Consider the following 12,893-nt stretch of genomic DNA (forward strand, 5'->3'; position numbering starts at 1 on the left):
ACTCTCTACAATAGTTTTTGTTTGATGATTTGATTTATTTATACAGTGATAATAAAATTAAAAAAATGGTTTTAAATGAAGAAAGTGGGAATGGTTTACGTGCGTTAATTCTTGTTGGCGGTTATGGAACAAGATTACGACCTTTAACCCTAAGTCGACCAAAACCATTAGTAGAATTTGGTAATAAACCAATTTTATTACATCAAATTCAAGCTTTAGTTGCTGCCGGTGTTAAGGAAGTAATTTTAGCGGTTTCATACAGAGCTGAACAAATGGAAAATGAGTTACGTGAAGAATCACGTAAAATGGGCATTCAACTAATATTTTCACATGAAACAGAGCCATTAGGAACTGCAGGCCCCATAGCATTAGCAAAAAGTCATTTACAAAAAAGTGACACACCATTTTTTGTACTAAATTCAGATATCATATGTGATTTTCCATTCAAAGAAATGATTCAATTCCATCGGAATCATGGTAAAGAAGGTACTATTGTTGTTACAAAAGTGGAAGAACCGTCGAAATACGGTGTAGTGGTCTATGGGTCGGATGGTAAAATTGACAGTTTTATTGAAAAACCACAAGAGTTTATATCAAATAAAATCAATGCTGGAATGTATATTTTAAACCCAAGTGTTTTATCACGTATTGATCTAAAACCGACGTCTATTGAAAAGGAAGTATTTCCATACATGGCGACTGACAATCAATTATATGCATTTGAACTGAAAGGTTTTTGGATGGACGTTGGACAACCAAAGGATTTCTTAAAAGGCACATGTTTATATTTAGCGAGTTTACGTAGTACGAATAAAGAAAAATTGTATGATGGTGATGGTGTAGTTGGAAATGTTTTAATCGATTCAACGGCGAAAATTGGGCAAGGTTGTCGTATCGGTCCAAATGTTACAATTGGCCCTGATGTTGTTATCGAAGACGGTGTATGTATCAAGAATTGTACATTATTACGTGGTGCTACAATAAGATCACACGCTTGGTTAGATTATTGCATAATCGGCTGGAATAGTGTGGTTGGACGTTGGGTGCGGATCGAAGGGTGTACGGTTTTAGGTGAAGATGTCATTGTACAGGATGAAGTGTATATAAATGGTGGGCAAGTACTACCTCATAAATCAATTGCTAAAAGTGTACCAGAGCCTCAAATTATTATGTGAAAGTATATGTTACTAATTGTATATGTTTCTTTTAAAATTGACAATTCCATTTTTTATTAATATATTAAACATATATTTATTTTACTCTTTATTGACTTGTTTTAAAAAAATGTGCAATTAAGAACAAAAAAAATATATTTGTAATTTTATTGTTTAAATAAAAATTTTACATTATTCATTTTTATATTTAATGTGAAACATTTTGCTGAGCAGATTTTTAAAAAGCTTGACTCTGTAAAGTTTTAAACTACCTATAAACTTGAACGATAAGCAACTGCTCATGTTCACTTTTCAAATATGATATTACTTTTGTAGACTAAGAGAAGCAGGAAAAATATTTTGGTTTGAATGCAAAAATTGATATGAAACCGTAGCCGGCTTTAATTGTATGTTTTGAGCCCTTGCGTAACTAAAAACTCAAAATATACAAAACAGGTTTTCACATTTTCTTCATAAATATAACTTTTATCGGAAATTTAAGAGAATATACTGTAAATTTTCGTTAAAATTGATATTAACCGAAACAGAGTGTGTAATCAGAAATGTAAGAGGCAAGTACTCAGTTTTGATTCTCAGAAAAGAATTTGAAAGCTACAATTTAAGTAAAAAAATACATAATAATTTTGGCAAATATATATATTATATCGATTTCTTGTGGGTCATTATGCGCAATTTTATTTCCAAGAATAAATTACTATGTGAGGTCGGAAAATATGGATGCCCGTCAACACTGAAAAAGGACAAAAACGTCCATTCGTAACACGGAAAATGACTTTACATAGTTATATTTCAATAATAAGATTTTAGTATTTAGAACTGAACATTATAATTACCCAAAATAAATTTTATGGTTTAAATCTTAATAATTATTTTATTATAGTATTTAAAGAAGACTTGAAACAGGACAATGTACAAATCGATATCATTGACTTTGACCCACCGTTTCAAAGGATGTGCGATGTCTATTTGTAAATTTTTTTAAACCGAGGGAACCATAAAAAACAAGGTTCCCCGAATCACAGCTTATATTGTAAAGAGTTGTATAAAACTGATTTCAATTGCCTCCAGCATTCACCATTTTAATTGCTTCTGACTGTTAACGAATATATTTGAACAAAATGGCTATATGTTTATAAGTCAAGGCTTTTCTTCCAATTAAAAAGACTTGCAATTGGCTGTTTCTAAAAATTAAAAAAATACAAACCATAAACGAAGTTATTGAATTTACCAATTGAAACTGTTAGTTTGTTTCCAAAAATTAATAATAGTCTCTATATTTTTAGGAATTGACCAGAACTTTTAGTTACATACAGAAAATAACAATAACTTAACGCCAGATCAATTAAATTCAGATTTAAACACTTATCCAGTTCAATAGTTTGAGAAATTTTACCTTACAACCAAGAATAATTCTCTAGAGCAACGAATGGTTTTTGAAATTAGCGAAGAAGTCCTTTATCACCTGTGAGTATACATCATATACTTATAACTAAGTGTATTTTTTAATGTATCCAGGGTAGCGAAAAAAATCTAGGAGTCAAGGAATTTACGTGTTAGTCAGGAAAAATGGTAAAAATATGCTGAATCAAAGTTAAAGGAAAATTTTTTTAACACAAAATTTTAAACATCTGTATCAGCGAAAAATCATCGAATTTGGAACCGCAATAGCTCATTTGAAAACTTAAATTTTTTCTAATTTTGGAATTTATTATATAAAGTTTAAAAAGTACCAAAATTTTAAAAATTATTTTACAACAAATTTATTAAAATCACTCGGAAGCTTGTTTATTTTGCTTTCAAATGAGCAATAAAAAGTTTTCGTACGAGCTTTTTGGACCAAGATATTCACTTTCCATGCAAAATTGACATTTCTGCACTTTCATCGCGTTGAAATTATCATTCGAAGATAAACTGCCTTCTTTTAAGCCCTGGCATATGCTCTTCGTTTTTAAAACATGCCAAAAATAGATTTTTTCCATTTAAAAAATAATTTTAAAAATTTTTGTACTCTTCTAAATTTCGCACAAAATGGTACGGGGTTATAAAAATTCCAAAACTAGAAAGTAAAAGTTTTTAATCGAGCTATTGCTGTTGCAAATTCGATAATTTTTCGTAGAGATACAGCTGTGTAAAATTTTGTTATAAAAAAAATTTTTTTTAATATTTTGGGTTGACTATATGTTATGAGTCTTTAAGATGGCACTTTGAAGATCTGATTCTTGATCGTCTCTTTGAATGTATACATTCAGCTTCAATTTTGGCTTTTCAGGTACTTTTGAATTGCTCAATTGAAAAATCTGAAAAAGTCAAAGAAATTCATTTTAGAAAAACATTGACCTCCATGAATATAGCCAGACTAACTTTAACTAGAGCTGTACATTTGAAAGTATCAATCTATACCTACATTTTTCATTTTTTCATACTATGCAAATATTGAAATGTATTTTAACGTGCCATTTGGAACAAACATTTTCTCTGTTAAACGTGTTAACTTTGTAAACGATTTAAGAAAAAAAATAGATCCAAATAGATTTGGAAAAATTAGATACGGAAAAATAGATACGAAAAAATAGACCGAAAAAATAGATCCGATTTTGTATTCATAAACAAAAAAATTAATTTGCCCGGAGAAAATAGACTCTAAAAAAGACGAAGTCTCACGACGCTACAGTATGATCTAACTGTGACATAATCAAATAATACTAAATTTAAATTTATTCTTTATATTTATTATATAAATAATATACACTGGTCGTCCGGTTAATAAATACAAATTTTTATTATATTTATAATGTCTCCGTTTTCGTTTTCTATATGATTTATAATAGCTCCGTTTTCTGTAATAGTGTCCCATTCTATAACGCTAAAGGGCTAAAAACTTCAGAACCTGGCCAACTCCTCTATAGTCGACAAACTCAACCCAACCAACTCGTAATTACAACAATAAAGAGTTATCATAATAAAATCAGAAATGTTCAAGGCAACAAAAATGAAATAGATAAAAAAAATTCGGAAAAAACACCTGAAAAAAAGTGTTAAATAATAATAAAATCGTAAATTATTTCTTTTGATTTAAATTTTTATTCATAAACAAAAATCCCGGATCTATTTTTTCCAGATCTATTTCTTCCGACTATCCTTTTTAAAAGTTCCGTTCCTGCGGGATATAACTAAGGGTATGTCGTCTGTTGTACCTTTCACGAGCTGCGTCTATTGTCCTCGATTGGATTAATGACGACTTAATAGAATCAACTACTAGATCAAAAACAGTATTTTCTACATCTAAATGATATTTATTTACGAATTTTTAAGTATCGCCTCGGATTGTCACACGTGTTCATCAAACAAAATGCTAAAATATTTTCACAATTGGTTGACTGACTATTACATAATATCCAACTTCAACCAAAATCATGTTTGAAAATAATTAACCTTAAGAAAGGCAAACATGAATTAAAAAAATTAACATAAAACGAAATAAAATTTTAAATTATTCAAAGTATTAATGATATAATTTTTGTTTACATTCATGAATTTAATTTGTAAATTAAGTAACTGTTAATTTGTTATATAACAATATGACTATTTTTTATACCATGTATATATGAAATATACATAGTATATTAAGTTTAGTCCCAAGTTTGTAACGATTAAAAATATTGATGCTACGAAAAAAATTTTGGTATAGGTGTTCATAGAATCACCTTATTAGTCCATTTCCGACTGTCCGTCCGTCTGTGGACACAATAACTCAAAAATGAAAAAAGATATCGAGCTGAAATTTTTACAGTGTACTCAGGACGTAAAAAGTGAGGTCGAGTTCGTAAATGAGCATCATAGGTCAATTGGGTCTTGGGTCCGTAGGACCCATCTTGTAAACCGTTAGAGATAGAACAAAAGTTCAAAAAATGTTCCTTACCAAAAAATAAACAACTTTTGTTTGAAACATTTTTTCGTAAAAATCACTGTTTAGCCGTAAGGGCGCCAATTAGGCGGAAATTTTATAATATGTGCTATATCAGTTATGTATGTGTGACATGTATATATGTATAATGTGATAAAGAAATCAACACTGTCTATACATGGTATTTCAACAATAAACTGAGTCAATTGTTTGTTTTCACTTGTTTTAAATTTATTATACTGAATTCTGACTGCAAGATGGGCAATTAAAATAAGACCACAGAACAGAACTGCTTTTAAAGTGACTATTTTTAAATCATCGTCCGCAAAAAAAGGTATTAAATTTAACCCCCCCCCTCCCCGTTGCATTTATAAAACGTAAATGCGCCTCACCGTTAAGTTGTGTCACATGAGCTCTATGAGCGGTATTACCGTAAAAGGGCCTTATTAAACTAATAAAAATTTCTGTCTTTTTTTTCTTCGTTTGGAAGTACTTGAGGGTTGTCGAACTTTTTCCAATCACTGTATAGAGTATGTGTTATCAGCAAAGAGTCTACCAGATAGAGTGTCACTTATTTAATGGCAGTTTGTAAGTTGCTGCCATCTTTGAACGATAAAATGATGCTTAAGGTAAAAACAATCAAATTATTATCATTTTTTATAAATAATTTCATAGGTAATTAAAAATTTAATAATAGGTAATTTAATAGAAAAATATATAATACGAATTAATTATATATTTAATATAATATTTATTAAAAACGAAATCTTGTAATTTATATTAATTTATTAGATTTTACAAACAAATTACTGGCCTTGTAAAATATTGTTTATATGAAATTTAATACACCATTTAACACAATTAATTCTCTAAATGCATGAAAGAAAAATGTTCTTACATAAAAAACCATTTCAACAAATTTTACATTATAGATTGTAAGAAGCAAAAATTATAAAATTAAATTGCCTAGTAGAATTGGACACATCGACATTCTACAAACACTAATTCAAGGAATGTTGACGAAATGACGAATTTCATTTAGCTGTAAATGTTCATTTATACGAATATTGAGGGAAAAAAATTACTTTTTTTCTTAAAGCTCTAAAATTATGAAATAGGTCTTTTCACCGAGTTGCTTTTGTTTCAGACAGTTGTCAAAAAACTATTCAATCTAAGAAAATCTATAAATATATTTCATCTTTATCAAACAGCGCTTCTTGATTAGGATAAAAGATATGTGATATGTTTTTACTTGATTGAAATCTGTGCGAAACGAAAAAGAATCATTTTGTAAATGAAAACCTCTATTCTTGATAATAAAGTCACATATTACCTGTCGATGGATGTCGGACACAAGCGCATTGTAGTCTTACGATTTCGATTTATAGAAAAGGCGACAACACGGCATATGACTTAAATTGTAAAACAGGCTTAATTGCTAGATCAATATTAGAAGAGCAATTTTTTGCAGACTTACGTGGAGTAAGGAGAGAAAAAATGTGCATACATTTTTTTATAAACTATTAAAAATGTCGAATCCCGGATGATAAATTTTTATAGTAGTGACGTCGGTACCGTCTAATCATAAAGTAGAATCCTTTAATAAGTAAACCTATTGACAGTAAAAAAAATTATTTATAATAAAAATATGATATACATATTTCGAATGTATTATTCGATTGAAATCGAATGTTGATGTCTCAAAACGAAGAGAATGCAGTGGTGTATTTAAATTCAAAACCGCCCTTGGGTATTTAAATTGACCGCCCTATTGGCCTTGGTTATCACAATTATACTTAGACTCTGTGCGTGAGTTTCGTTTCCATGACAACGATACACTACTTTAATTATAGAATTGTATGGATGCATATATAATTGTATGGATTGCATTGAAAACTTACATTTAAAATTTAATATTCTTGTTTCACAAATTTAAATAAATAATTATGATAATTTACATTTGAAAAATAGTATTTGTACAATTTGATTTCTTATTTTCACAATTTTTAATGCATTAAGTTTAATTAATTAGTGTTTTTCAATCATTTTAATTTGACAGTTTCTATAATATCAACATGTAAAGAATTGCAAATTAGTCATAACAGCCCCCTTTATCTCCAAAATTTTTCACTTAAAGCGCTGGCATCGATTTTATTATCCCTACCATGACTACGCACACAACGTATGTGTATTATTTATTAAAAAATCAAAATATATCAATACACGTGCAGTTAAATAAAACATTTATCGCTGAGATATGGATCCATATCATTCATTAGAATACTTTCTATTGACAGTAAACTACGAAGATACCTTTTGATTCGACGTAATCAAGAAAAAGATCGCTGCGCTGTGCAATTGGAAGCGGGCATGCATAAAAATATTTGCAGAGCGATGTTTATGTACGGAAATGTCTTGGGTGTCCTTCTTGAGAATTATTGCACATAATTGTAAGGCTATGATGGCTAGCGATTAACATTCGCATTCGCAAAAAACGATGCTAATGTTATTGGAAAAAAATCAGCATCATTTTGTATCATAAATTGCAAAATAACCCCAAACTTCACTAACATGTACTTTACTCACATTTTTATACAATATATATTTATATGAAATATATCATTGTATATTAAGTTTAGTCCCAAGTTTGTAACGCCTAAATATATTGATGCTACGAACGAAATTTTGGTATTAGTGTTCATAAAATCACCTAATTAGTCCATTTCCGGTTGCCTGTCTGCCCGTCTGTCTGTCAACATAATAACTCAAAAAAAAAAAAAGAAGATATCAAGCTGAAATTTTTATAGCTACAAAATCAGCCAATAAATTTGCTCAAAAAAATTATTATTAAGAAGAAGTTAATTATTATAGAAGAGAAGTTTAAAGACAAAAAATGTCCCCTTTTTCATCAGCTGAATACTTAGTTCTTTGAAATTGAAGGAGTTTATAATGCATTTTATGAATAATGTTATTGAAATAACATGTATTTATAAAGGTAATTTATTACATTAAACATTATATTTTTATACATAGATTATATTTAAAATATGGTACAAAAAGGTCTATTGTGAACTATGGATTTATATTATCATGATTATTAATCAATATACTCATTGTGAGATCTAATAATATGATAAAATTAATGAATATTTAATTGACGAATGGAAACACTAGTTGAAAAATAATTGAATTACTTTTTTTTAAGGAACCGTGCGCCGCGATGACAAAAAATATACAGGTTTAGAAATTTAAATTCGAGCATATCATATCATATATCCAAATAAAAATTCGAATAATTTTTACTTTAAAATAATTTTAAGAGATTTAAAATTTTGAAGCGTTTTTTATAGCAAATTTGATATATGCAGGTTGTTTACCATCCATTTGTTTGAAGAAAATAAGAATTTTATGGTAGAACATCAGACAATATGGACTTGGATATACAAAGGCAAACTATCGAACTGTTATAACACAGGGAATATTTTACATACTTAATAACCGGAGTAATTCCCAAAATTGAAAATTATTAACAACAGCTAATGCAGGGACCAGCTTTCCAAACTTAGGGGTTTCCCCCTCAAATTTAGGGATACAAAAATTTCACCGGATATTTTAGGGGAAAAATGTTTAGGATTTATTTTAGGAGTTAAAAAATGTTTCGATAAATATTGAAAAAATTGCTGAATCTAACAATTTTAATTTTTGTAGACAAAACTAAAAATCACTTGAAATTTTATAAATTTATGTGTATGTATTTTCAAATTTTCACTTTATAAATATTATTAATTCCATAGAGATAATATCATAGAGCTGCCGTTGCCATCTAGTTGATTGCGGTAGAGAGATAGGCGTGTATAGCTGTCTTTGTCTCTCTAATTATAACCATAGTAGTATATACAAAACATGTGTTACCGTCTGCGCACTTGATTGTAGTTGAATTTATTATTTATTGCGAGTCAGAGAGAGAAGAACGTCTCTTTCTATGCGGTCAAGCATTATAGTGTCTATGCAGCTGACAGCACTCTATGGTATTGTTTTCTCTATGATTAATTCACCATTTTGTTAAACGATGCCGAAAGTACAAGTTTAAAAAAAATAGTATCAAGAGTGGAAAGAAGTATTAAATTCCAATCAGAGAGAAGAAGCCGATTTTTGAAAAGCTATTGTGTCACTAACTAAAGTAAGGAAACAAATGTTCCAAAGACTTAAACCTAACCTAAGCTAAAGATAAATATTGGAATTGCTTTGCCTGGCGTAACGTTTCAGAACAAACGACATTGAACTAAGCAGAATGTACTATTTATAAAAAAATAATATTTAATATGATTAATATTTAATGAATGTGTACCTACATATACATTATTATGTAATAATAATTATTGCTGAACAAAAAAAAAATGGTAATTGGACCTATTGTCATTTTGTAACTATTATTGTAAATGTTTCATACTGACTCCTCTGATGACTCATTTTAATAGTATAATTGGATTGTAACGTTCATTATCACTGGGTATACCAATTTGTTTTAGAATAGTAATCAGATGATAAATGATTGTTCTAACGCAGGTCGTATTTTCATTGAAAATATTGTGGTAACAAACAACGACCCCCCTCATGATAAATAATTAAACTAAATGTACCTATTTAATCATTTATAAATTGACAATGCTTAGCATAATCAACGACTATTTTGTTGTATTGAGTGTCTCGTAGCTTAACGAAAATTTTTATAAAGAGTAAAATTAAGACCTCTTAGTAAAATGTCTATTAAAGATGCATTGAGTACAGAAATATCAATTCAGAAATGTAAATACGATTAGTTAATTTGTACTAATGAGTACATAGTACATTTTAGACAAAATGTGTATTTATGATACGAAAATTGATTTAGGAATTGAAGTGTAATGACAAATGAAAAATATCAAAATAAAATAAAATGTAGAAATTTGATAGTTAATTTAATTCAAAATGTATTATTTTTCTTAATTCGACAAAAAACCATCCATGCATTGATATCAAATGTTAAGGTGGATTAATTGTGTGGTTTATTTGCTAAAAACGATTAATTGGAGTAGATTAGGAAACTTTTATTTAAACTGTTGAGTTACCTTTCCTCCGTTTTTGGACCGGGGACTTCGATTTTCGAGATCTATCTCTGATTTCTCGACAAAGGTTAAGCGCAAAAAATGATTTTTTTCTAATATTTGATAGTATCGAAAATTTTTTTTAAATTGATTTCCAGCCTTGAAGTTTGCTTTTTTTCAAAAATTAGGCAAGGCCAGATTAAATTTGGAAACGAGCTACTTGAGGAAAAAAATAATAGATCTTTTTTTATTTAAATGGACCCAAAAATATTTTGTCAAGACTAAAAGTTTTTTAATAAGAATAGTTTACAAAAAAATTTTCCTTAGAAAGCAAATTTCAGTACGTCCAAAGTTTTAGGTATAGGTAAAACTTTGAAATAGCCTTAAACATCGATCGAGTATGACAAAGAGCCTAGCTTTGAGGGTCAAAGTTGTAAGAAGAATCTTTAAAGAAAATGTAGAAAAAACGAAAAAAAAAAGAGAATTTGTGGATGCTTTCTGGAATGTACAATCTTTGAAACGAATTTTGGCGTATATCTACTTGATCTTAACCCGACCCGAAAAAAGTTCGAAATTTACTTAAAATGAATTAAACTTTCACTTAAAATGAATTAAACTTAAAATGACATAAATGAATTATTTAAAATGAATTTTAAATATACAAATTATTGATCAGAAAATTAAAATTTAATATTATTTTTAGCTAAAACAAAAATTTACAATGTTTTGATATTAGGTTTCACAACTTGCATTATATTTTTTCTTCTTTTTCAATTAAAAAAAAAAATTATGTAAGGACAAAGAATTTGATTTTAAGGCTTCTAAACTTTAAATTAATTAAAGATTAAGTGCCGAAGGTTAGTTTCAAAAATATTTATAGATTAGATTACAGAATAACTTTAGTTATAATAATATTCAATTAATAAGAATTATTTATTTATGTTTTGCTCACAAGATAAAGTTTCTAGATTTAAAAAATCTTTTAAATAAACAATTTTATTGTTCACACTATAAAAAAATATATTTTTTGCAATGCATTTTATGCATATAATTATTATTTTAAACGTTTATCTAATACAATCAATGAAGTAATATGTAGAGGAAGGAGCATAATGAACCAAGAAATGATATCGCAGTGGTTGACAATAAGGCTGCTCTGATTCCTGTTTTGGTCCAGTGGTATGTATAAACATTTTTTAGGAAAACAGAAAATTAACTGTAGGTGTCTAGGAGTTAGTTAATTTTTTCGAAAAAATACTGCAAAATTTGTGACTTCTTTACTACTTGTATCGTGAAAAGTGGATATAATGTATATGGATTTATTTTAAATTCCAAGGAAAATGTAAAATTGCTTAAATCTCAAGAATCGTGGATTTTTTGCGGAAAGTAAAAGCCATTTTGTGGGCTGTTAACCATTTATCTAATAAACCATTGCAGACTATGACTTTTTAAAAATTCACAATACTTACATTACAAGATTGGTTGATTTTATCGAAATCGTAATGAAAATTTGAAAGATACATAGTCATTTTTAGAAAATTCGGTGGAAAATGGACAATTGACTTATTTCGTTGAATCGTGGTTCTATTGGAAAAGCTACTCTTATAAGAAAAAGAATGGTACTCTTATTACTTTGTGTGTTAGAGTGGCTATTTTTCTTTACTTACACTGTCACTTTACTTGTCATCAACACTGTCTATACATGATATATCAACAATTAATTCAGTCAATTGTTTGTTTTCACTTGTTTAGTTTCTATTTTTTATTATCAGTTCCTAAAAGAACTATAAATAGACCTAGTAACTAAAAGGTTGACTTGAACGCTAATCTGCCCACTGGTAGTAATCGATATCTCGTAAACTATTAAGTTTATGGCAGTTTTAGTTTCTTTAGTTTTAGTTCGTGAGGTAATTTTACATAAAGAAGCTTCTATACAAAATTTCCGTATAAGCAATAGTTTTCGAAATATTTCACTTAAAAAAATAGAGTTAGAAGGTTGGTCTCTACTACATGAAGTTTTTTATAAAATAAATGAAATATGTGTACCTATTTATAGCCAGGAACTTTTATTTCACATTCAGTTTTTTCCATGGTGTTATAAAGAAATAATTAATATTTCTATTGTAATGACAAATAATTCGTGCTTCATTTGTTATGTAAAATTAACTCAGGATAAATGTTATAGTGGTTAAGCTGCCATAATTTTAATATTTTATGAGATATTTGAAAAAAACCTATATGTGCAACCGTTGATCTTGAATAAGATCTTGTGTCATTTCTTACATCCAAATAAAGATAATCGTGGTTAAAAAACTTGGATTTTTTTAAGCAGGTCGGCTGTGTTTTTGTCCTATTTTTCTGGGCTATTTTATGATCATTATGTAGTTGCCATGATAACGCCTGAAATAAAACCCAAACACTATGCGGGCACATTACTTCCACTTCATACTACTTTCTTGAATACTCTTCATTTTGTTTAAAAGTGTAGATATATAAACCAAACACTCCCAAACACATAAGAAACAAGCCATTCGCATTTTATATATCATAATAACTGATCATAACTGAACAGTGGGCTTATCTTTCATACATACACAACACATACTTAACAGTTAACACATACATAAAATATAAAAAATAAAATTTAAGTGGGAGTTTTTTTATTAGATTTGTCATAATGGATGAAGAAGACGTCGAATAACATTATTGATTTGAATTGAGTTCATTTGA

General features: G+C 28.4%; 1 protein-coding gene across 1 annotated transcript; it reads left to right on the top strand.

Annotated features, from left to right (window-relative positions):
* LOC123305904 (mannose-1-phosphate guanyltransferase beta) lies at positions 1–1,218 on the top strand. The gene has a single exon (XM_044887742.1). It carries the CDS (start codon positions 66–68, stop codon positions 1,173–1,175), a length of 1,110 nt encoding a protein of 369 aa, XP_044743677.1. The 5' UTR covers positions 1–65; the 3' UTR covers positions 1,176–1,218.
* The last annotated feature ends 11,675 nt before the right edge of the window (positions 1,219–12,893 follow it).

Source organism: Chrysoperla carnea, chromosome 1 (assembly GCF_905475395.1).
Source record: "Chrysoperla carnea chromosome 1, inChrCarn1.1, whole genome shotgun sequence".
Lineage (NCBI taxonomy): Eukaryota > Metazoa > Arthropoda > Insecta > Neuroptera > Chrysopidae > Chrysoperla > Chrysoperla carnea.